Source organism: Aspergillus tubingensis (assembly GCF_013340325.1).
Source record: "Aspergillus tubingensis WU-2223L DNA, scaffold_6, whole genome shotgun sequence".
NCBI lineage: Eukaryota > Fungi > Ascomycota > Eurotiomycetes > Eurotiales > Aspergillaceae > Aspergillus > Aspergillus tubingensis.
The window spans coordinates 1,887,700-1,912,331 of record NW_023336280.1 but is presented as its reverse complement, the minus strand read 5'-3'; the positions used below and the strand labels follow the sequence as shown (position 1 = coordinate 1,912,331).

General features: G+C 49.6%; 9 protein-coding genes across 9 annotated transcripts; 6 read left to right on the top strand and 3 right to left on the bottom strand.

Moving 5' to 3' along the window:
* Positions 1-104: 104 nt before the first annotated feature.
* AtWU_04406 (cation diffusion facilitator family transporter) lies at positions 105-1,847 on the top strand (the record flags this gene model as incomplete). Its single annotated transcript, XM_035499517.1, has 4 exons — positions 105-400; positions 458-508; positions 556-1,376; positions 1,447-1,847. The coding sequence occupies 4 exons, from the start codon at positions 105-107 to the stop codon at positions 1,845-1,847; spliced, it is 1,569 nt and encodes a 522-aa protein (XP_035355410.1).
* Positions 1,848-2,924: 1,077 nt separating this feature from the next.
* Positions 2,925-4,808, top strand: AtWU_04405 (homeobox domain-containing protein; the record flags this gene model as incomplete). Its single annotated transcript, XM_035499516.1, has 3 exons — positions 2,925-3,106; positions 3,196-3,307; positions 3,372-4,808. The coding sequence occupies 3 exons, from the start codon at positions 2,925-2,927 to the stop codon at positions 4,806-4,808; spliced, it is 1,731 nt and encodes a 576-aa protein (XP_035355409.1).
* An 865-nt stretch (positions 4,809-5,673) lies between these two features.
* On the top strand, positions 5,674-7,400 carry AtWU_04404 (flavin monoamine oxidase family protein; the record flags this gene model as incomplete). The annotated part of the gene is made up of 4 exons (XM_035499515.1): positions 5,674-5,799; positions 5,854-5,891; positions 5,959-6,347; positions 6,403-7,400. The coding sequence occupies 4 exons, from the start codon at positions 5,674-5,676 to the stop codon at positions 7,398-7,400; spliced, it is 1,551 nt and encodes a 516-aa protein (XP_035355408.1).
* Positions 7,401-8,394: 994 nt separating this feature from the next.
* AtWU_04403 (uncharacterized protein) lies at positions 8,395-9,411 on the bottom strand (the record flags this gene model as incomplete). The annotated part of the gene is made up of 1 exon (XM_035499514.1): positions 8,395-9,411. The coding sequence occupies one exon, from the start codon at positions 9,409-9,411 to the stop codon at positions 8,395-8,397; it is 1,017 nt and encodes a 338-aa protein (XP_035355407.1).
* Positions 9,412-12,009: 2,598 nt separating this feature from the next.
* AtWU_04402 (FAD-binding oxidoreductase) lies at positions 12,010-13,712 on the top strand (the record flags this gene model as incomplete). Its single annotated transcript, XM_035499513.1, has 4 exons — positions 12,010-12,363; positions 12,420-13,114; positions 13,172-13,380; positions 13,441-13,712. 4 exons carry the CDS (start codon positions 12,010-12,012, stop codon positions 13,710-13,712), a joined length of 1,530 nt encoding a protein of 509 aa, XP_035355406.1.
* A 777-nt stretch (positions 13,713-14,489) lies between these two features.
* Positions 14,490-15,496, bottom strand: AtWU_04401 (RTA1 domain-containing protein; the record flags this gene model as incomplete). Its single annotated transcript, XM_035499512.1, has 3 exons — positions 14,490-14,956; positions 15,021-15,263; positions 15,334-15,496. 3 exons carry the CDS (start codon positions 15,494-15,496, stop codon positions 14,490-14,492), a joined length of 873 nt encoding a protein of 290 aa, XP_035355405.1.
* Positions 15,497-16,247: 751 nt separating this feature from the next.
* Positions 16,248-19,427, top strand: AtWU_04400 (glycosyltransferase; the record flags this gene model as incomplete). Its single annotated transcript, XM_035499511.1, has 13 exons — positions 16,248-16,446; positions 16,518-16,715; positions 16,774-16,928; positions 16,985-17,343; positions 17,412-17,572; positions 17,634-17,894; positions 17,958-18,066; positions 18,123-18,470; positions 18,540-18,687; positions 18,742-18,847; positions 18,907-19,013; positions 19,065-19,191; positions 19,264-19,427. 13 exons carry the CDS (start codon positions 16,248-16,250, stop codon positions 19,425-19,427), a joined length of 2,442 nt encoding a protein of 813 aa, XP_035355404.1.
* A 631-nt stretch (positions 19,428-20,058) lies between these two features.
* AtWU_04399 (Zn(II)2Cys6 transcription factor) lies at positions 20,059-21,344 on the top strand (the record flags this gene model as incomplete). The annotated part of the gene is made up of 2 exons (XM_035499510.1): positions 20,059-20,145; positions 20,214-21,344. The coding sequence occupies 2 exons, from the start codon at positions 20,059-20,061 to the stop codon at positions 21,342-21,344; spliced, it is 1,218 nt and encodes a 405-aa protein (XP_035355403.1).
* Positions 21,345-21,663: 319 nt separating this feature from the next.
* On the bottom strand, positions 21,664-23,669 carry AtWU_04398 (T6SS phospholipase effector Tle1-like catalytic domain-containing protein; the record flags this gene model as incomplete). The annotated part of the gene is made up of 2 exons (XM_035499509.1): positions 21,664-23,460; positions 23,544-23,669. The coding sequence occupies 2 exons, from the start codon at positions 23,667-23,669 to the stop codon at positions 21,664-21,666; spliced, it is 1,923 nt and encodes a 640-aa protein (XP_035355402.1).
* Between the last annotated feature and the right edge of the window lie 963 nt (positions 23,670-24,632).

Genomic DNA, 24,632 nt, shown 5'->3' with positions numbered 1-24,632 from the left:
GGTCCCACCAAGTTGACTCGGTCGAGCGAGTCATCATTGCCGCCTAAATAAAATGCTTCCTCATACATTGCAATTCCACGTCGCTCGATGCAAGGGAAGTCAAAATGTCCTCGACACATCGATCTAGTACTGTGCCGCCAACCCTTTCCTCTTCGCCTCGATCGGACTCCTTCATCCGGGCGAGACAACCAAGTCTCGACTTGGAACATGACCTTCTCTCCACCCGTGGTCAACGCCTCGGGGGATTGATACGACGGCGCTCTCTCAGCGTCCAAAGCGCCGATAATCCGTATGACAGTGATCGTCTTGATGAGTCTTTCCCCCAAGATCGCGGGGATAGGCCTCTCGCTTTTGAGCGCGCTAAGCGACTTATTGGCGAGAGCAGGCCTATTTATCGTTGGTATGCCGTTGCCCTTGTTTCACAGCTCAGTAGATATCTACTAACGATGAGCTACAGGCAACATTTCTATCAAGACCCGTCTATGCTGAAGAAGATGCCAAAGGCCATGTACGTTGCCATCTGTGGGTCCAACGCCGTGATCTAACAAGCTACAGGCGCGATTATTACGAGCGCAACAATGATCTGATATCGCAATATGTCTTTATCGACCGACTGCTGGACTCTTCTCTCCCACATCGCCTGATTGTGGACTATCACAGCAACCAGCCGGGAGAACCCCCAGCCTCAACCAACGGCCGGGCATATGACGCAATCTCCTACGGAACAGCAGACTCTCAAGCATCCGGCAAAATCAAAAGAACGCCCCGGAATCTCTATCGCATTCCCAGCGAGAGCGAGACCTCTCCGCTCCTGCCCCCGACGATCGAAGAACGAGCAGCATCACCCCCAGACTTCATACCATCAAACGATGAGTTCGTCGACAGCAGCGATCGGATAGTCACAGTCGCGATCTACGTCAACTTCGTCGCCAACGTCCTCCTCCTAGTCGCAAAGATTGTCGCCATGACCATGACAAACTCATTATCCGTCCTAGCCAGCTTGGTCGACGGGGCATTGGACTTCCTCAGCACAGCCATAGTCTGGATCACGACCACCCTGATCCGTCGACAAGACCGCTCCCGATACCCGATCAGTCGTCGTCGACTCGAACCACTCAGCGTATTAGTCTTCGCTGTCGTGATGGTGACTTCTTTCGTGCAAGTCGCACTCACCTCCTTTACACGCCTCATTTCCACCGACCGCTCCGTCGTCGACCTATCCCTCCCTTCCATAGCCGTCATGGCCAGCACAGTCATCGTCAAGCTCATCTGCTGGTTCTGGTGTCGACTGATCAAGAACTCAAGCGTCCAGGCCCTAGCTCAAGACGCCATGACAGACGTGGTCTTCAACTTGTTCAGTATTCTCTTCCCCTTGAGTAAGTTCCCTCCCTAATAACTTTTCCCAACCCCAGGGCAAACCCACACCACTAACCAACCCAACCAAAGTCGGCTCCTTAACCAAAACCTGGTACATCGACCCTCTAGGCGGTCTTCTCCTCTCCCTCTACATAATCTATAACTGGAGCGCCACAGCCAGCGAACACATCGGCCACCTAACCGGCGCGGCAGCCTCACCCAAAGACCACAGTATCCTGCTGTACATGACGATGCGATTCTCGAAAGCGATTCTCAAGATTCAAGATCTAAAGGCCTATTACGCAGGGGATCGACTCAACGTCGAGGTAGATATTGTCCTGGACCCGAAAACACGACTCCAGGATAGTCATGACGTTGGGGAGAGTCTGCAGTATATGGTAGAGAGTGTGCCTACGGTGGATAGGGCTTTCGTGCATATCGATTACGACCCGTGGAATATTCCGAGTCATATGAATCAGGTTGAGGGGTGATTTAAATATTTTTATTATTATTGCTTGGGAGTTGGGTAGTTGGGGGGGGGAGAACAGAGTTAATAGGATTTGACATTGAATCAATTGGTCATGTCTTTTGCTTATCTAGTAACTTATGCAGTAACCACTACTACTAGTAGTAGTTACTAGTAGAAGAAGTTTGGTGGTAGGTTGTGTTTATTTGTACCCGTAAAAAACACCCAGAAGCAAAACAACAAACAAGTGAAAAAACACGAAAACCAACCCGAAAATAGTAAATTGTTATGATCAATACGGAAGTAGCATTTGTATCGCGATACTTGATTTTCTGTCAACGAACGAACGACCGACCATCCATCAATGGAACCCCGAAAACACGTCAATAAGCGCGATTGCGCGAGAGCCGGTTATACATACTGTAAAGAAAGCAAGAAAAGAATACTAAGGCTACGCGCGGTGGCGGGAGGCGGTGGTGATGTTTCCGCTCGCCTGGAACGACCGTTACATGCACTAGTAGTACGTAGTAGTTACTGTCTCTATTGAGGACCTTTTGGGGTGGAAGTGTGGGTGGGTTGAACTGCAGCAAAGCAAGCATCCATCAATGGATAGTCATATAGACAGATGACTTCATTCACAATGATAAGACAAGGACAGCCTGCAGATCCAATCAGCAAGGGAAAGAGGGCTTCGACTCAAGGGGGGAGGGACATGGGAACATTCTTTGGAATGAAAGAAAGGAAAAGCCTCGCCCTCGTGCGGGCGGAGAATCGGCCGAGCCGCAGAAAATCAGAGCGGAGAACCAGCCGGAGGAACTGGACCATACAGTACCGGGTTTACGAGGATACTATACACTTACCACGCCTCCGCGGTGCCCGCCCGCGTCCACATCGCGACGCGATTAGATGAAGCGTCTTTTTTCTCCGGGTTGGGGAATTGTTCCCACATCACACCGGATCTCCTGCTCACGTCCGCCTCGCCATTTTACTTAGGTCACGGCCCGCGTCTTTACCTTTCCTTTTCTACTTTTCCTCCATTCATTCCCTCTTGCTCTCCCTCCCCGTCCTCCTATGCTGTTAACTCGGCTTACGGCTATTTACCATGTCTGATCCGGAGCCCTCTGCTGCACCATGTTCCTCCTCGCCGCCCTCAACCCAGGCGTCCGACTCGGCTGCTGCTCTTAATTACGCCTTCCTTGTTCATTCCCAGAAGACCCTAACTCAGAATCTTCCTCCACGCGTCGATAATAAATTGCTGGCACGGCAAAAGCGGCGTCGGACTAGGTATGCACGGAAATCAATTCCAGTCCTTATTGGCCCAATGGGTCTCACTGCCAGTAGATCGCTAACACGTCACTGCTGTGCTCGTATAGCCCCGAAGACCACGCAATCCTTGAAGCCGAGTATCAACGGAACCCGAAACCAGACAAAACGGCCCGAGCCAGTATAGTCAGTCGCGTCTCGTTGGGCGAGAAGGAAGTGCAAGTATGTCTGCGATAACCACGTAACCTCCACGTCTGACGTGCAATCTAATGCGTCTGGATATCAGATCTGGTTCCAGAATCGTCGTCAAAATGATCGCCGGAAATCGAAACCATTGCAACCTCATGAGCTTCTCGCGCCTCGGTCGGACGTGTCCGACGCGTCAAAACGGGTATCCGATGACAACCTACCGACAGAGCCAGGATCTTCGAGCGGAACAGAGCAATCAGAGGACAACTGCCAGGATAGGAACGTTGCTTCGCAATCGTCCGATCATGTGTCTTTCGAATCCGACGTGATGCATGGCGACAATAATGAGCTAGAGCAGTCAGGATTGAGCTCTCAAACAAGCCTCGCTACAGAAGCTGTGGAGGACTCGCAGAGAGCCCCAGACGAGACGATGCCAGAACAACAACCAGCCTTAGTGCACGATGAAACCCATGTCGACGATTCCAACCTGAACTCTGCTAAGAGGAAACGATCATTTTCCGAAACCCGTGGCAATCGACCGTTCGTGCAGGGAACATCTACACCGATGAAGTCGCCGCCATCCTTGCGGATATCGCTCTCGTTCGACGGAGAAGCTATGGTACGCAAAGAAGATGAGCTCACGCCATCTCCTCCGAAAGGACGAAATGCCCTGCGGATCGCCATGTCCTCCGATGGAAAAGCTGTGATCCGTGCCGATGGCGAACCGTCCCCGTCAAAGAACCGTATTTCTATGTTCTCAGCGCGAAAGCCCAGGATTGCAGGACTTCGAAGGAGTAACAGTGCTGCGGCATTTAGTACGCCGCGTGGTGGCTCCATTGAGACCGAGAAATTGTTTGGAAGATCAAGAGATCCTCGCAACTGGGAATCGTTTTTTGACACTGATGCAAGAAGTGCACTTTCTACTCCGACCAGCTCCCAAAGCGCACCGAACGCTGGCTCTCCCGCTCTATTCCGCGCACGTGGTCAGCGTTCACTGACGAGGAGCATGTCGGCAAGGCATAACAACGCCTTGAACGCTTCCGAATATCTTAATACCCCTGTCCCTAAGCCGACTGGCGACAAGAGACGCAAGATCTCCCGCACAGTCTCTTCATTGGGCCGGCTGGAGACTGGCCGTGCGACCCTTGGTGATAAGTTGTCTAATTCGAAGACGATGTCGACGAAAGATGATGACCTGGAGTTACAGTGGGGTGACTCGGATAAGGAGAACTGGATACCGGGCACACGAACCTCGCATGTCCGCCGGCGGACCGCTTCTCATCATCACTCCCGGCGTTCCATACTAAGAGAGGCCAACAGCAGGGATGGCAAAGCCAACAGGGATCTGGCATCCGGCGGAAGATACTCACGGGTGTCTCAGCACCAACGAGTGAGCGGGGTAATCGACAAGGATGTGCCAGAGATGGACGCCGAGGTGTCGGCTTTCATGAACGGCGGGGGAGGTGCAAGTCAGGAAGAAGACCTTGACTGCATTCAAGGCTTGCTATCTCTGAGCCAAGGGGCATGGAGATGAGATAAGCTTTCCCTTGTGTCCTTGTGAGATGATCATCATTTCCTTTGTTTCTTTCTTTTCATCATTCCCCCTTTGTTTCATATCCATTTCTTTCCTTTGTAATGTCAATATTGGAGGTTACAGGCCAGCAAGCGGGTGATTGTGTGTATGATTGTGAGATGATTGCTTTACGGTCCCATGAGGTGCAGCTCGCAGGTTTGCTCCAGGCAGCTGCAACCATGGGTCCGGACTTGATGACGAAACCCTGTGCCACGCCACAGATGATATCCAAGTGCTATTACAGCCGAATAGCCTAATACAAACAAACAATGGAAGATGATAGAATAATTGGCTTGTTTGATACGTAAGCGCCTGTGATGGACTGATCCGGATAACCAGGGCGAGGCGGGGGTGAAGGGGGGAAATGGTAGGGAGTAGATAGGCGGAGTAGGTGGACTGCAGAAGATGGCTGTGGGCGGGTTCTGCAAGCACGTGGCTTCCCGCTGACATATAACCGCCGGGTCTCGTCCGTCTCCCTGATAAATAGGAAGTATTCGCCTCGTCGTCTTTTTCTCCGCCACCCGTGGTTGGATGCTTCACGGTTTCGTCTCTGTGATTTGTAGACTAAGATCAAGTCGGTTTCATACCTTGGTAGGTCGATTCAATTCATCCATCATTTCCTCTGGATGTGGGCTTTTCCAAGTCTGGCCTATGACCATATCAAGTAGTAGCGGCTGCAATATGCACCGGCTTATCTCGAGTGGATCGGATAGCTGCTGACTTCATGTAGCACAACAGGCGCTTACTGCATACAATAATCCCAAAGGAAGATTAACCACCGTTTCAGTCTCGGGAGACAAGCTTTTTCTTTCATATGACGATCACAATGGGCAGGAGGCCCAACGTGGCTGTCATTGGGGCTGGTCTATCAGGCTTGAGATGCGCTGACATTCTTATCCAGAATGGTGCGCGGGTGACACTATTTGAAGCGAGAGACAGAGTCGGTGGCCGGGTGCGTTTGAGAAGTATCTGTAGTCAAAGTCAGCGGTTCACTAACCTCCAGCAGGTACACCAGCAGAAGATCCACGAACATCTCATAGACTTGTAATACCACCTGTTTCTTCCTCTAGTCATGATTATATTCTCTGGCTTCGATGCTAACTCTTATCAGGGGCCCGAACTGGATACATGGTACTGGGAAAAACCCGATTGTCGCGATTTCAGAAGCAACAGGGACAGTGCTCGAAGACTTTGAAGGTAATCAGGCTCTGATCTCGACAGAAGGCAAGGCAATCGACGATGCACTAGCCGCTAGAGTATCAGCGGTATTGTGGACGACTATTGAAAAGGCCTTTGAGTATAGCAATACGCATAAAGATATCATTCCACCTGAACGAAGCCTGCTTGACTTCTTCCGCGAGGAGGTGGAGAAGACAGACCTCAGTGCTGCCGAGAAGGAGCTTTGCATTGAATCCTGCAGACTATGGGGAGCGTACGTCGGTGACCCAATCGAGAGGCAGAGCTTGAAGTTCTTCTGTCTTGAGGAGTGCATAGATGGGAGTGAGTACCACCCTCACCACACGATGATAGCGCCCAACTAACCACATCAATACAGATAACTTCTTTGTGGCGTCGACATACAAGAACATTCTCAAGTATGTCTCTCAAAACGCTCTCCAACGCGCAGATATTCGTTTCAACCAGCCAATCGTCAAAATCGACTCCGAATCCCGGAAAGCCATGGGATCCCCCAGCAAAGTGAATCTCACAACAGCATCAGGAGAGACCTTCCAGTTCGATGAAGTAGTCGTCACCTGCCCACTCGGCTGGCTCAAACGCAACAAACAGGCCTTTACCCCAGACCTGCCCCCTCGACTTAACCAAGCCATTGACAGCATCTCCTACGGCAGACTAGAAAAAGTCTACGTCACATTTCCCCGCGCATACTGGCACGCCGGCCCCCAGGGTCCCAAGACCGCCGACATCCTCAAAACCAACCTAGACTACAACAGCTTCGAGAACCCCACCTTCGCCCAATTCCTCAACCCAGAATACACCGAAAAGCCGAACAACATCCTCTGGAACCAAGAATGCATCTCCCTCGCCGCTCTCCCCACCTCCTGCGCACACCCCACGCTCCTCTTCTACACCTTTGGCCCCTGCTCCACATACATTGTTTCCAAGCTTAAGGGCCTCGACCCCTCCTCCAAAGAATACTTCAATTTCCTTAACGACTTCCTCTACCCCTTCTACTCCCGCCTCTACGGCTACTCAGACTCATCCCCTGACTGCAAACCAATCGCCTTCGCCGCAACGCAGTGGCAAAACGATCCCTACGCAGGTAACGGCTCCTACTGCAACTTCCAAATCGGCCTCACTCAGGGAGATCGAGACATCGAGGTCTTGCGCGCGGGAATGGGCGCAGACCGCGGGGTCTGGTTTGCGGGCGAACATACAGCGCCGTTCGTGGCGCTGGGTACCACGACCGGTGCGTATTGGAGTGGTGAGCGCGCTGCAGGCCAGATTTGCAATCTGTATGGGCTGGGTAGGCTTGGTATTGGGTTGGAGAGGGACGATTCGTTGCCTTCTGCTACTCCGAAGGGGCTTTTATGATGTGAGCCTACTATCTCTTCACTACTATCTACTTGTTTAGATTGAGACAGTTTGGTTGTTTTAGGTTGGGTTATTGCTTGTCTGATTGCTTTGCTAAGTTTTTTGGCCTTCTTTTGTTCTGCTATTTATTGATATATGCACATATATACGGTGGTGTTTGGAGAGAACTATACGCGAAACCTGTGTGGTTGTTGTACAGCCTTAGATATGTATGGATTGCAGTTATAGCCAGCTAACAGTTATTTACACCCCGCACACCGGCCGCCGGCCAGCAAACAAACAGATAGACGCGGTGAATCTCAGATTCATAGTACATGAATGACACACAGAGCCGCCCCACGCACAAGTGCAATAGACGAACAGAGTAAGTAACACGAGAGACAAAGATAACAGGGGAATCACATATTGCTCTTCAATCAATGGATCAATCAATCAACTGTTGCCCGACGATAAAACGAACAGTAGCGTGCAAGGATAAGAAGGCAACAGTAAGCGAAACGCCCCCGGATAGGTAGAACTGAAAATCAAAGTACCATGCGCCACGCTGAGAAGAACGACCCAGATAGGATAATAAACGAAACTCGACTTGTAGAGCATCCACGGACCTGCGCGATTATCGAACTCTGCGGCCTTCCTGGATGAAATTGGTTGGTTCGACCGCTGAAGATAAAGACGTGAAACGATAGAAGATATTGGGTATTTTCGAACTGAGCGCTTGATACATAGAGAAAAAAAAAAAAAAAAGGAGCAAGCAAAGGTAGCGAGAGGTTCAGGCACGAGGGTAATTTCTCCCGAAGTGGTTGGGGTTTGTTTGCCTTGTAGATGGTATTGTTTGGAACGCGGCGGACGCGTGCGTGTCGGGCATAGTGGTTGTTGATCGGTTCAGTATGGACGGGTCACCGGCCAGCTTGGTCCAAGTGATGCGTAATGTGAGAATGTCCGTGAAGCGGACTAATAGTCGTAGCAAGGGATTGATGCTGGCTTTGCATCGCATTCAATCTTCCCAGATCGTTTCCAGGTCCAGGTCCTGTCTACGCTCTGCTCCACAGACACTCCAACGTTTCCGCTTGTCAGCTCGGGGTCCGTAGCCAACCGATCCCGCCCGCATTGTCATTAGACCGCTGGAGGGGCCAGAAGCATCGGATGCCCCGCGCCTTCGATTGCCGCTGCTGGCCGCTTCTGCTTCATCCGCCTTATCTGCTGCAGCTTTCAGAGCCGCGATCCGGTCCGCCTCGATCGCGGCGGCTTCAGCGTCAGGAATGTCAGGAATAGTTTCCAATGACGAAATGCTCGGGCTACGAGACCGCAAGCTTGTCGGGGTTGAAGGTATGGATGAGGTCGAAGACGCCGAATAACCGGGGTAGGATTCGTTGTACCTCATGTTGTAGATCACAGGGGAGGAATGGCCGGACGGACTTCCCATAGAGTGGACGGACGAGCTTGGGCTCTGGAAATGAAGGGGGGACGACGGTCGGCGACGGTTGACGCGCGGTAGAGTATGAGAGAAAACCGGCGAGGTAGGGTGGTAGTCAATTTGAGAGGGAGAGGAGACAAGATTAGTATCCAACTCCGCATGTTCTGAGATAGTCTCCGAGATATTCAGGGGCACCATTCTGGATTCTAGGCCATCTCCAGTGGTGACCTGCAATGGCAGATAGCGCTTGGCCGCTGGATCGCCCACATTTGTTGAAGCGCCGCGACCGTTGACGAATATATATCTGCCCCGTGAGTCCAGCCCTGGGGACGAGTGGGCGCGCGTCATCGGAGGTAGGCCGGGGACCTCAACCATTGATCGTGATCGGAAATGGGAACGGGCAAAAGGAAGGCGAGTCGGAGTTTGGACCGGCGGATCAGGTGTGAGCGACAAAGTGATCATGACGTTATCGCTGCATTTTGCCTCGCCGGGTTGCTCTGCGGCAGAGCCGGACGATGTCGAGTCGAGTGAATCGGACGAACCAACGGGGCTTGGGGGAAGCATTATCCCCTCGGGGGGTGGGTGTGACGCTTCCATATCTGTCTGCAACCAGGGAGTCGATTTAAACGGGCCTCATGCTGGTGGGCCAAGGGCGAATACTCTGCGAGTCACCACAGTCGAGTCGAACCAGGGAGTGTCACCGACCCGAATCCAAGTCGAATTTAGATTTGGCCTGGGGGTGCGGTAGGAGTGGAGAGGTCGCAGCTCAGGGGGTGGAACACGAACTTTCGGACTTGGGGGGAAATGGAGGGAACACAGGAATAAATTTGCCCTTTGCACTATTCCTCTCCGGACACAGCCGGTGTGTTTGTAAAACCCAAACCAAGAACGTGGGAGAAGTGCGATAGGAGGTAGAAGAGGGAGGGAGGGAGAGAAAGTTGAGTGGTGAGGTCAAGAAGAGATGGAAGGGGAAAGCAAGCGCTGAAGATGGATCGGGAAAACGAAAAGAAAGAAAGAAGGGAAGACACGAGGCGCTGCTCAGGCCCACCCGCCGCCACCTGACTTGCCTTCCCTCCCTCTTCTTGCTTCTTATTCTTCCCTCCGCCCTCCACCCATCGTTCAGCTTCCCTCATCGTCTCTCACATGATGATCAACGGAGCTCTGTCATGGCCATGCTGATCGTCATGATTCGATGAAGCTTGTGTCACTAATGCTGGCAGGTGCATCTATTTACTCGGCCTCTCTCAGTTTTCGGCAAACGCCGTCGGCCTAATCCGCAGCTGAAGGCACAAATTCCATTCTACGCCAGACCAGTTGACTACAATTTGATCAGTGTAACTCCTACAGAATATGTCTCGCCTTATCTCGCTTGATCTGAGGACAGTGTAAAGGGAGAAAATCTCCGACTCGAAAGATGCAGACCTGATTGGGAAGTCTGGGCCGGCCTAGACATTCCACATGCTTCCAGAACCACCACACTAATGTAATGCATGCTGCATATCTACAGAAGGGCATTGGATTTGCTCAGCCACTTGGTCCCTCTTTCTCGGTGTCTCCGTCAGCGTAAGCATGTGGTCGTCAACTGATTATCGCATTCGTATCGCATCCCTGCATCACGGAGCGTCAGGCACCCTGAGATATAGGTGACTGTGGCTTGGCCTGTCGCGCCATTCCGACGCCCTGGCATGGAATGATCGTCACGGAAGCGTCCGGATAGCCATGAGGCTCACCGGCCTGGCCCTACAAGCGAACGTTGATCGCTATGGCCGGTCCATACTAATCCTACTGGAAAGATAGAGCAAATGGCAAGCGTTGGCCATCTCTTCAGTAATATTGCTTCGTGATGATTATGTACGAAGCGTTATATTGCGGGAGGCAATGGAATCTTACTATCATTATGGGGCTTAACGTAGTGAACACTGGTCCCGACCGATCAAGTCATTTAATTTCAAACCTCTGCGGTCTTCAGGAATGGCTATGTTACTTCCATGCCTTTCTTTCTTGTACTGACCTTCTGCATCCTGCGCGTGTCTTCCGCCAGTTATATGCGGCTATATAGTATCATGAGCGCCATGATATACAACCATGTCGCCGATTGAGGATCTATCTAAACCTCAGTGTCCATGTACACACCTTTCTAATTGAGTCGAGCCGTCATCACACCAGATTATTATTCGGAGCGCCAGCGCGCGAACAGCTGCCTGTGAGCATCCCTTCATAGTAGCTGTGCATAGTATGATGATCACAGCAATGCCTTGCTTGATGAAGCCGGGGGTTTGTGAACCATCTAGACTTACCTAAAACAGATGGCTCTGTTTGTTCGAGATGGATAAAGAAACTGATACAGAGACTCTCCTCCGACTGTATACGCTGACATTTCTCAGCTTATTTGCACTTTGAATGTCGAGAACTATCATCAGAAGAAGGCAAAGCTGTTTAATCTCACTTCACTAGAGCCTCTTGCAGCAGGGCCATACCGGTCTATCCCCTGGAACCAACACAATAGTCTTCCAGGACACGCTGCAAAGATTGCCTTGAGCCTTGGGCCCTGATATTCTCATTGTAAAAATACCAAGCCAAGTCGGATATGCTGTTCTCGCTGCATCCTGGGATGCAGTCTGCTGATGTCCTTCCATGCAGTTTTGTTACATAGTGCTAATTATATTATTCTCAACCCTCCCGACCCGGCTCACTGTGTCAGGAACAAGTCCTGACAGCATGACCGGCCACATACAGCTGTAGAATATGGACCAGTTGGTTCGACTGATGGGCTCAAATATGAGACTCTCAGGTACTTGGAACAACATGTTTTAGGCTGCATGAATGATCTTCCTGTGCTGCGACAGACCCGAACCCGAGCCCGTGATACGAACCCGAACCCGACAACGGCTCCAATCTGCCCCACACTACACTCCACTCACTCTATACAACGACCATGGGTGCGCATCATCCACGCTGCTTCGCTCGTCTCTTGAAGTCCAACGGGAATATACGCAAAGTCAGTTTTGAAACCGACTGATGATCTTTTTTGTGTTGACAAAATGTATCGGACCGGAAACAAACCGAAGGCAACCAGATTTCGCCAGCATTGGCCGTGGCATAGCCTGAAGATGAAAAGGCTATAAAGAGCTCGTATCTGGCCGTGGCAATCCGCTATCCTTAAGTCAATTTGGACAAAGTGTTGTATCTTTGACAATGAATTATCTCTTGGTCATTGCCTCATTGGCATCTTCTGCCTTCAGCTCATCCCTCGTCGGTTTTGGTCAAAGAAGCATAAATGCAACCAGCACAACCGCCGTTAGCACTGTCGACTTGGGAACAGGCGCCAGATGTGCGTGCAGCAAGCTTGCTGTTTCATACCCAAATTTGATTGTCTACCCTGGGTCGGCCAACTACACCTCCCAGGTCACGAACTACTGGGATATACGAGCAGACCTTGACCCGGCATGCATCTTTCTTCCTACTTCAGCTGAACAGGTAGCCGATGCTGTCGGTCTCTTTGCCACATGCGGTGCTCAATTTGCGGTTCGTGGCGGAGGACATATGAATGTATGAGACCCCCTAGCGAGAAGCCTGTATTCTCATTGACACTATATGCCATCTAGTATCCCGGATCGAACAACATTGACGGCGGTGTGCTTCTGGCCTTCGACAACATGAAAGAATATTTAGTGAGCAACGATACTATCGATGTTGCCCCAGGGATGACGTGGTATGATGTATATTCTGCGCTTGATCCATATGGTCGTGCTGCCATCGGCGGACGCCTGAAAACCATTGGTGTGCCTGGTTTGACCCTGATTGGTGGTGTATCCTACTTCATCAACAAGTACGGATTTGCCATGGACAATGTGGTCAATTACGACATCGTCTTGGGAAATGGCACGCAGGTTGCCGCCAATGCTACTTCGCATCCAGATCTGTTTTGGGCTTTGAAAGGAGGCGCGAATAACTTTGGCATTGTCACCAAGTTCACCCTCAAGACGTACTCTATGCCTCATATCAGCACAACAATCCAAGAGTTCAACGAAACGGCAGTCTACGATTTTATCAAGGCATCATGCGACTGGGTTGTTGCCGATAGTGACACTTCGATTGCCGCTGGATCTGTTCTAACCATCACCTACAACGCCACAACTGGAAGCGTCTCACCCTTACTTTTGGGAGTTCAAGAGGGTATCAGCAACCCTCCTTCGAAATTTGCCAACTTCACTGCTATCCCCGGCGTGTACAAAGTCAACAATGTTACGACCTCGAAGCAGTGGGCTGCAAACCTCGACTCTCCCAAGCAAATGTTCCGGTAAATGCCCGCTCATCCGTTATGTTTTCGGCCACCAGAGAGCTGACCACATAGTAGCGTCACCTTTGGCCATCACTCAATGTATCCCGACTCTGACGTCTTATACTCAATGTATCAGACGTGGAAGGCAGCAGTGAACCAAATTGCCGATGTCCAAGGTCTCTACCCTACGTTCGTAATCAACATCTCGCCTGCAAGTGCTGTCAAAGTAGGAAACACCAACGGGATCGGTAATGTCTGGGGACTAGCAGAAGAGCCTACTATCTGTGAGTTTCCCTCACCAGTACTCAGTAGGACCTGGTATCATGCTAACATACTCTCGATAGGGTGGCAATTAAGTACAGGCTGGGACAACGCTGAAGATGATCTTCGCGTCGAGGCGTGGGTTCGTCAGCTGGTGGAACACCTGCATGGCATTAACAAGCGCAATGGACTTGCCAGAGACTTCATTTACATGGGTGATGGTGGTGATTGGCAGGATCCTTTTGCCGGATTCCCTGGCGAGAATGTGCAGCGGATGAGAGAGATCCGTGAGCGCTATGATCCTCTGGGTACCTTCACGAGGTTGAACTGGGGTGGGTTCAAGCTTGGTAACTGAAGGATAAGATTACGGGGAAGGACGACCTTATTGTGAAGATGGGATGGCAGTGTTGCTCTTTTGGTTGGCTGTTGTTACTAGTTTAGACTTTACAGTCTAGAGTTGGATAGAAGGATGTTTTGAGCTAGAAAAATTTTTTAGATTCATTTGTATAATTCAAGTTAAGGAATGAATTCTTTTTCTGATTGAGAGATCCTGCTTGCACTGCACATGTGCATTGTGAAGAATAGAGCGTGTTGCCCCAACATCAGAAGCCGCTGCCTTCTATTAAGACGCATATTATGATCGTCTAGCTATTAGTCAATCCAATCTGGGGACTCAGTATCTGTGTAGTATTCATGATATACTATCTGCTCTACTAAGCAAGGTAATAGTAATACTAGGAAAAAGGAAAAAGAAAATAGAGAGAGAGAGGAGAAAGTTGGGAGAGGGGAAATTAAACATTAATACATAAATATCATGATATATCTCTGCACCTAGATCTCATGTACTACGATTTTTTTCTAACTAGTAGCAAGATGGGTTCTGCGTCAGGTCAACTGAATTACTCCCAAAGAGTTGGAGATTATCAGGCCATACTATTATTCAGCAACGTGGCGATTTCCTATCTTGAAGAGTAGAATAATTTGAAGAAAAGGTGTATGAGAAGAAGGGAAAACCATAAACCAGTATACATAAAAAAAAGGGTGAGACAAACAAAAAGAAAACAAAACAAATGAAAATGGAAAGGAAATTTCTAGTGAGTTAGGTACAGGGAAAATGTTGGAGATACAGTTATCACACATTTCCACCCTCACGTCTCAAGCTGAGCTCCTCAAGATCAAGACGCTGATGATAAACGTCATCTTGCAGAACAATTGACGGGTGAAACAAATTCATGGTCAACATGACCAGAAACATCATCGACGCGTCGAGAACATATAAGAAAACTTCATGGCTAATCACATAGCCACTATTACCCTGCGCAAACTCAATAAGACGGTAAACCGATCGGATGAGGATCAGAACGCTGACAAAGTAGCATGCGAATAGAAGACCTCTCCAGTCCTTTGGCAAGCACCTTTTTGCGGAGCTCATTGTCTTATCTGATTTTGCTGTAGGGTTTTGGTTTATTCTGCAGTGAAAGGTAATGGAGGCAATTAAGAAGGCTCCGAAGAAAAGTAGCTGCACACATAGACCCACTACAATGACCCACTGGCCTATTTTCATGGAGCTTGTGGAGCCGTTGGCCATTATGCCGCCGCCTTTGGGGTATGAGATTAGTATATACATCCCCGTGTGTAGGAAGGGTCCTAGTGACTAACTCACCTGCACCTTGGAGGATAAAAGACAGAATGTCGCCGGAGACAAAGATTTTTGTCAGCCATTTCACGGGAATAACGCTCAGATGTCGCGCATCTAGAAAGGTGATGATCCTCCCTAAGACCATGTATATCGATGCTGCGTAGAGAGTTGGTGCCAGTAGAAGAAGAAGGGTTTGTACAGAGTATAGAGTCGTTGAGGTCTGGTCAAAATGGGCTTTGGCGCGAGCGATGTAGCCAATTACTTGGACTTAATAGCGTAAGTCAGTACATGGGAGCAAACACATCGACACACCTCTCGAGCCAAAAGTCTAACTTACACACTCCTCCAACAATAAAGGGATTGAAGTACTTGGCATGGCTCCGAAGTCGTTGATAGAAGTGGAATCCCGTGGTCAAAATGAACAGCGCAGCAAATATCACCGCAGCTGCCAGGCTGGGATCGTACCCATATAGAACGAAAGTGGATCTGGGGAAGAGCATCGTTGCGAGGCTTTCAGAAAGAAGCTATGGTGGGTGTTTGTCAAAGAGGCTCGTAATTGACAATGTTTGAGATACAAAGAGGGCTATTGTAGCCCTTTTAAAGGTGTAGTTCATGCTGTCGAAAGAAAGATTTTTTTGTTGCCTCAAGACGTAATCTTAGGCAGTAGCATTCGTTAGACACAAGTCGTGTTCGGGTTCAACTCTACCACTTAAGCTTGTCACAATGTATATGATCCCAAGATGGCCACGATGTTTTCATGGTTGATATCGAGCTGGGTGGGTCCTTGAAATAGATCAAAGCCTGGGCCTTAGTCCCGAACCCGAATACGAACCCGAAAGCTTCTTCAGGCAGTCCAAGTGGATTGTTGTCGATCGACCGTTTTATTGTGTCTGATTCTCCGTGGATCCATGTTCCAAAAGATAGTCATTGGTCATGGCCTCTATTCCCTTGCTAGGTGGAGACTAGTAGTTTCCACGAACGCTACCCTAACTCCAATGCGGTCGGTTTTACTCAGCCCCGTACATGTTGCCTGGGGGTCTAAATACTACTACTATATTTATCACTTCGCTCCAAGGCTCCAATTTATGTAGTCGAAATGCTAGTGACTATCCCCCATCAAGTATGGACCCAGTGATGCCAGAAATAGGGACAGGGATTTCTGCTGGCAAATAAGTCTCTCTTTCCTTTTCACTTCGACAATTATTCCATCACTTTGCGAACAGGCGTCAGCCTGTCTAGAGCACCACAATCATGTCCGGTAATAAAGAAACCAAGCTTGTGGAGGATTATAGTAAACATGACGAGTGTTTCGAAGATCCTCCGCCTGCATACTCATCAGCGCGCAATTCGTGTGTTTCGTCCGAAATCTCGCTGTTCACGATTGAGCCGGACTTTGCTCCTGAATTCACGAACGATTCTCGCGACTTAGAAAACTATTGTGCTGCTGCTGGTAAGGCCCTTATCGCCCTTTGGGGCTTTCAATCTGAAGGTCGGATTGCTCACAATTAACCCGCACAGAAGATGAGAAATTTAGTCTCAACCCAGACCTTGCAGCACGGACATCTGCTTTTATTCAGGCCTTTATGCGACCAAAAGCGCAGGCACGATTAGTGAGCGTGGGCTTAGACGAAAAGGAGCCTCAACATACTGGCCAGATTACCCAGACACGGGAGAATGTCACGCTTCCACCTTTGGACATCGTGCTGATGGTTGTTGAAGGTATTTGGCACCAGATCGCCTTGTGCCGTGACCCCTCGCTAACAAAATGCGAAAATAGAGAGCATAAGACCTTTTCTAGCTGTGGCAAAGCAACTTTCAGGAGACTCGCATCGAGTTCGGATTGCTGCGGCTGCATCTTGCGAATACCTGGTCAGAAATCAGGGTCTTGATTTCTTCGCCATAACTTATGACCACGAGCTACCCCTATCCATGGTAATTGCTATACATACTCCCTAGCTATGAACAAGAGTCTCGGTTAACTTTGCCAGCATAACATGGGTGATGCCCATCCTTCAGATGAAGCTCAGGCTCGGCTTCAATATCTGAGGAGAGTTCAGCAATCATATTATGAGGTCTACCACCGATGCTGGAGGGCTTGCATTGCTCCTTACAAGGGGGACTGCCGACCGTTTCTAGCAGACGCAATTATTGCAAATCCTATGGCTCGTGCCCACATCCATTGTGCTGAACGACTTTCAATCCCTCTTCATATCATGTCCGCCTTGCCTCAAACCCCGACAAGAGCATTTGCACATCCACATGCCCGGATAAACCCATACGATGGCGTCGACCAATCTACTTCAAACGTGCTTTCTTATGCGTTAGTTGAGGAATCGACGTGGAATGTGTGAGTAAGCAGGAGAAACTTTTGACTTTTAGGACTAGGCTAACATGTAGTTTATTACTTTCGGACAGTATACTCAAGCCCATCAACAAGTTTCGACAACAGATTCTGGGCTTGATGAGCATATCTCCGGTTACAGCGGGAAGGCTCATGGCTGATCACGAACTTCCTCACACGTATTTCTGTTCAAAGGTTTTAGTTCCGCGGCCAAATGACTGGAGCAGTAACCACGGTAGGTCTTGTTGCTGCTATAGACCCTTGAGTGGAGTGCTTGAAGCTGATGAGAGCCACAGAGATTTCGGGTTACTTATTCGAGCAACGTGATCTTTCTTTCACACCAAGAAAAGACCTGGAACATTTTCTAGTCTCGGGCCCCGCGCCTATTTTTCTGATGCTACCAGAGAATAGCATGAAGGATATATACCGTCTGGCGCTGATAATCCAAGATGCTATTTTGAAGAAGGGATACCGTGTCCTACTTTCCAGGGACTGTAGACGCCTTGGTGAGCTATTGAACAGTACCAACGTGCTCATCATTGAGTCTGTTCCGCTTGGTATGCTGAAAACGTCACTTATATTATTGTTGTTACCTTGATGCTGATAAATCTTATATATAGAGTGGTTACTTCCGAGAGTGGCTCTTGTAATACACAATGGAAGCCCATCCAGCACACAATTGGCTCTACAGTACGGAAAGCCAAGTGTGATCATCGCCACAACAGAAAAGTAAGCCTACTCAACATTATTTAATCAAGCAGGCGTGCTGCTACTGACCTTACTAGTCATCTGTCAACTGCACATACAATTGCCAAAATCGGAGCCGGCGCTTCGCCACTGATGAGCAGAACGCTTACCTCTGAAGGCCTGGCGCAGGCAATAGCATTTGGTCTCCGTACAGATGTTCAACAGTCAACTCAAGCCATTAAGCGACAGGTAGATGAAGAGGCAGGACTTGAGAATGCTATTCGATTCTTTTATCGCTCTTTGCCTTCTCAAGTACAGACATGCGGTATCACCAAACACGATCTAGCCATGTACCAGATTTGGAACAGGCCATCGCTCGTGATATCATCCGAGGCAGCTGCAGTTCTAGTACAGGAGAGCCGGATCAAAATCACTGATATCGTGCTGTAAGTGGGACCTGTCGCTGAATGTTGCATGTCTGCCTGGACACTAATTGTCAACTCCTATGAACTCAGGATCAACCGTTGCATCTACAAATTACAAGCCGAGAGCTCCGCCTCTTATGATGGTACAGCTAAGGAATACTGGAATGGATTCACCAATGCGGCAAAGGATATAGTAACCGCTTCGGACCTTGTTAGCATGATTTCAGGTCGTCAAAAGGTATTTGTCTATCGTAACATCTCTGGACATTATATTGGGCTAAAACTGCTATAGGATAACTCGACGGACGAGGAGAGGAAAGTTAAACGGAGTGTCGCTCGTGACGTTGGTGTTGGGACCGCAAAATTCTTTGGACACATTGCCTTGTTGCCATTCACGAGTCAGTAACCCTTTCAACCCCAGTTTGATATAGTCTGTCACTCACCTAGCAAGTATCAGGCACTGCACTAGTAGTGAACACCGTCACATACGGAGTCAAAAGCGTCAAGAAGCACCAGGCGCAAGGCGAGAAACGCGAAGAAACGGATGTCGCGGCTACTTATGATGTGAGAAGGGTTTCATTACTTGTTGACTGAATAGGGCTGACCAACTATTAGATCGCTGGCGATGATGAATGTGATGCAGCTGCTTCCAAATACCCTACCTTTGGCCCTTCGCGAGAAGGGGCGGATCCAGCAAAACAGGCATGGCAGAGAGGTTCCTCGCACATTGGCATCACGGCAGGTAAGCAGCTCATATTGATGATTAATCCATAAACTCTGTGCTGGTTCCAAGCAGATGCTGAGGCTAGGACAGGTTCAAGCGCGACCCCGACAGCGAACCAAATACAGCTCAAGAATGAGGAGCACGTTGAAGCTATTTGCCGGCGACATCTGGACCGTGGTTTTAAGAGTCCTAAGGTAGCTGATACAGCATTCAGAGAGAGGGTTCTTTCTGCCTTTGAAAACGGAGTCATGTAAATGAACTAGGCTTTATTCATAATGGACATTTATACCACCCAAGCCTTACTGAGATAGTAACCGCAAAGAGTGCCGTAGATATTGTAGCGGATTACCAAAAGGCATAACAACTGTTTAACTAAAGTCATTGATAGTTATGCGCATGTTAGTTAGCCAGAACATCGCAAGCATAAAAAGGGTGGAGCCGTAAGGGTCACGTTTGCCATGTTTGCACCCGGCAGATTATGCTAGCGCAAGCCAAGAAGAGCTAAGTTTGCCGGCTCAGGCTTCCATGATTCAAGTATCACTACTGTGACGAAGGCCTCGATGCAATACAGCTGGAACGTGGCAGCCTGATTGCCCAAGAATAATTGCACTCTTAGTGCTATAACATTGCAATGGTTATTGCAGGCATCCACGGCATCTAAAGAGCAGATAACGGAAGAGATGCACTCTGCTACTGTCCAGAGCTCACTTGAAATCCTGGATCCTGGATAGCCAAGTTGAATTCCAATTAGCCTTCTTGCTCTATTTGGATCATATCTCTCATCGGCCAAATACTCGGGCTGCTCTAAGTTGTTCATATGTACACGATCGGCCTTGGTGCAGCCTACACATAGTGTTGACGAACATACACGAACCCTGGCGCAAAATGCACAATAGCTCTACTATCAAAGGCCGCCGGTCCCATCGAAAGTCACGCAGCGGTTGTCAACAATGCAAGTTGCGAAAAGTCAAGGTAAGTCACAATAAGCTGATGTTCGAACACGCCATGCATTTGAGATCTCGATGCTGACCTGGTCCCAGTGTGGAGAAGAGAAGCCGACATGCGGCAATTGCAAGAGACATGGAGTTCATTGCTCGTTTGCTCTCTCAACTCGAATGGCAGAGCCATCCCTGTTAGGTGATCAAAACTCCTTCTCTAGCCAAACATCCACCCCACAATCCGACTGCAGACCAAGCAACCCCAGCTCTCCGAGCGGTGGTGCAAGTCTGCCGCAGATGGCGGCGGCACCAGGGCCAGAACTGGCCATTGCCGACCTGGAGCTTTTGCATCACTACAGTACTTCCACCGCCTATACATTTTCGTTTCACCCAGTCATCCAGACACTATGGCGCATCGAAGTGCCCCAAATAGCGTTCAAGGCGCCTTATACCCTCCGCGCAATCCTAGCCGTTTCCGCATTGCATCTGGCCGTTCTACGCCCCGAAAAACAGGAAAATTATATCTCCCAGGCGAGCTACCATCACGAAGCATCCTTGAAACTCGCAACTCCAGAAATAGCCAACATCACATACGACAATTGTACGCCGTTATTCCTCTTCTCAGCGCTTTCATCATTCATCTGCTGCGCCAAACCGCTCAAAATGGGCAACTTCCTCCTTTGGGAAGACCACGAAATCGCCAACTGGCTAATGATCATTCGAGGCACTGGAACCATTATCGACTTTGCCGAGGAATCCCTTAAGACAGGGCCATTGAGAACATTATTCAGCGTCCATCGACAACGTCATGATCATTCCGAGATCCCCGAGCCGCCAACACAGCACCAATTCCTCGAGGACTTTCGCCGCTTCGTCCTACATGAGGCCACAGATGATCACGAAAAGCAGGTCTATTGTGATGCGATCTTTCATTTGGGCACTTGCTTTACGATATGCTTTGAGAAAGGATGGCGGCTGGAGACGTCAGACGTGTTCAGGTGGCTTCTGCGTGTTCCTCATGACTTCCTTGTCTTTTTGAAAGAATACCGACCCCTTTCTATGGTGATTTTGGGATACTTTTGTGTACTTTTACATCAGTTGGAGTGGATATGGTGTATGAAGGGATGTGGTACTCATATCTTGTCGCAGATTTATAATCAGCTCCGTGAACCTGTTTATCGAGCTTGGCTTCAGTGGCCGATGGAACAGATCGGGTTTCTTCCATCAAGGTAGTAATTCACTATATATGACGCTTTCAGCATCTATCAATAAGTGTGAACTGAATATACAACATTTCTCCCAACAATTAATTAGCACTGCCAAAAAGGCTACATGGTATCTTCTTAGTCTAACTATCAGACTATGACTTGGGTCTTCAAGAACCCACTCCCCAGAAAATATCATTAAGTTTTGAAGAAGAATCTCAGAAGACCCGAACAGATTATCGAGGAAGGATAAGGAAATGATAAACGAAAGAGAAAGAAAACCGGAGGCGCAGTTAATCTTTTTACATGCCACAAATGAAAGGATAGCAGTGGAAGAATCGATGCGATCAGTGGTGATGTTCATCCTCACACATTGTCGCGTCCGTATCCTTTCTCCGCACATATGTCTCCCGCACGAGGTCGCCCTCGTGGGCTTTCAGCTCCCATTTCCCGATTCCGTATTCTGGCAGTGCTATCTTTCTACCGCGCCCGCCTCCGCCCATGATCAAGTTACCTGGGCGGTAGTTGGGGTTTGTCTGCATGCGACGCAGCGCAGAGACATGGATCTGAGCATCATCGGGAATGTCGCGAACCTCTCCGCAAGGGAGGGGCCACCGAATCGGCTTCCACGAACCGTCTTTTTGTAGGTCCATTCGTCGGAATGGAAGGTACTCCATAATGCGCCAGGTTATGACGGAGAGTGGCGATAAGCCGGCATTGAACTCCAGACAGTCGTGCAAGAAGCCGTCCGTGCTGGAGGCAACAAGGGCATCGTGGAAGCTGTTGCTTGACTCAGAAGCATTCTTCTTTCGCTCTTCACCGGCCAGCTTGAGCATGTGCTGACCGTTCCCAGCTTCCTTGTGAATAGGATCGCGACAGAATTCGTGTCGAGGGTGCCATCGGCTGTGTTCGTTGATTGGGGTATATTCGCCGTCGTATTCTTCATCGCATTCGAACTGCTTCAGTTTCTTTGGGTCAAACTGCAACCCGGCCTTTTTTGCTTCCTGGACCATCCACACCAAGGGCGCATGGCTCAATGGCCATCTCTCGTCTTTTGCCGGTTTCCATCCTCCTCCAATGTCGGCGTGACAGCCGGGAAACCATACTTCCTGTATGTCCTGTTTTCTCTCGTCCTCCTCGTCGACTTGGCCTGTTGCAAGCTGTATGTTAAGCGACAACTGCCCTGACTGTCCACTCCTGATGGAGTTAAGATCCTCTGTTGACTCCGTGGGTATAGGTATGGCGAGGTTCAGGCTCCTTCCGGGCACTGCAAGGTTGCTTGCGCGGTATGGATGACAATCATGGAGATTTTCATGAGAGGCGTGGGCACTACGATAGACCGATGCTGTCTCTTCCTCATCGTGCTCAGCGGGTGGCTCGCCGTCATCCGTACCAATGTTACCGCTGTTGATCCTGAGCACGGGTACATTTCCATTCCTGCGCCCCCCCAGAGGATGACGGAGGTGTTGCATATACTGTCGTCCTCGCTCTTGGATGGGGTGCTTTGTATTATGCCATGGCCTGATTTCGGAGATCAAGTCTTGGCGGAATTTGGCTCGTCGCTCATCGATGCTGACCGCATGTCGAATGACTCGGGCCGAGCTTCGGGCGGTATAAGGAAATTTGCTTCTTTCCATCCACGCTGATTCGAACCTGGGAACGCTATTGACCGTATCAAACAGGCCCATAAACTTGATCCTACTAATAGGACGACTGAATGTCTCGCGGAACGCTTTCATGTAGCGGAACAGCTTCTTCTTCTCTTCCTTTTCCTCTTTGTTGTCGTCTCGTCGCTGCTGCCACTTAGCGAACGTCTTCCAGGCGAATCGGACTAGCTCCTCATTTCCGGCCTCGAGTAGGCCAATATAGTCTAACATCTCGGCAAGAAAGCGGGCGATATAAGAGCCTCTACTGAACCCGATGAAGTAGATGTCGTCGCCGGTTTGGTAGTACCTCATGAGGAACTTGTAACCGCCCATCACATGTTCGTCAAAAGAGGAACCAACAGCGGAGTCTTTGGCTTTGAAGTATGCCGATTTGATCTTTTGAATTCGTCCATGGCTAGAAAGCGACTTGCTTGTAACGTAGGTTCCGATACCAGGTTGGTAGTAGTGGAACTGGTGGCTCTTACTCCGATCAAGCATCTTCAAGTGCCAAAGACAATCCGTGAGTAAACCGATCACAAAAAACAACTAGTATGGCGGGACCTGCCTCGCGGCTCACTCACCCGAAAGATCTTGAGAACATTGCTATCCGACGAATCCCCACTAAACTTGTTTCCAGTGCCATCAAAGCACAGGACAAAGTGCTTTGGGACCCGTGCAGGGCCATACGGCGTCTGTGTGGCTTCCATTGTTCACGACAGACAGTACTAAGGAGGATATAGCTCAGCCAGTCTTCATACGGTCGCAGCGTGGAGGGGGCTTGTTCTCCTTTCCAGATGGTAGGCTATGTGCCGACCAGCGTGGAGGTGGGTTTGGTGTATATACATTCGAGGGAGATGGGGCAGTAATGCCGCTTATGCATGAACGACTAAGACTCGGGGCCCTACGCCGCGCCCGTCAAAGAGGGTGCACGCGGACGCTTCCCCCCTCCCCTGATAGAGTTCCTGCAGGCTCGGATTTTTGCCCGGGTTAGTTTCGCTAAGTGGAACACACAAGAAAAGTGGTTGGCGGATGAGGTTGTACCAGCCAACATTCCTGGCAGCTAGTGTGGGAAGGCTGTCATCACATCTTTTTTCCCTTGCCTTTCACTATTGACCAGTCGCTTTGATTCGGCGAGGATGTACCCCACCGGCCTTCATAACCCTGGCAGACGTCAGCTGCGGACTTGCGGAAATTGGTACATTCAGCTCAGCCCGTCAGAAATGGTGGCCAGAGGCTAAGACTGCGCCTACAGGGATTGTGCGTATGGCAAATGCCAGGCTCACACGCATAGACCCCATCCGGCGATCACCTTCTTCACGGACCATATTCGGCATTATTTGCAACACTAGTTTGTCTTGACGTTCCTACTCTGGTGGGTGATTGTTGAGCACGACCCATGGGTGGGTTCGGGTGTCAGGAATAGATTCTTAGATGGCAGGCCGCCAAGAACGTGGTGTTAGCACGCCTTTACCTATTTAGAGATCATCCACCGCCTGAGTCAGAGACCCAAGACATGAGGAAAGATGATCTTTCCCGAGTTTTCCGCCGGTGGAGATGCTCTGATCATCAAAGGCATCCAAATTTGTATATAACATAATAAAATTGACGAAATCAGAGTTTTCCACCGGCTAATTGGTAAGCAGTCTGTCTGGATATTCTATCCAGGGTCT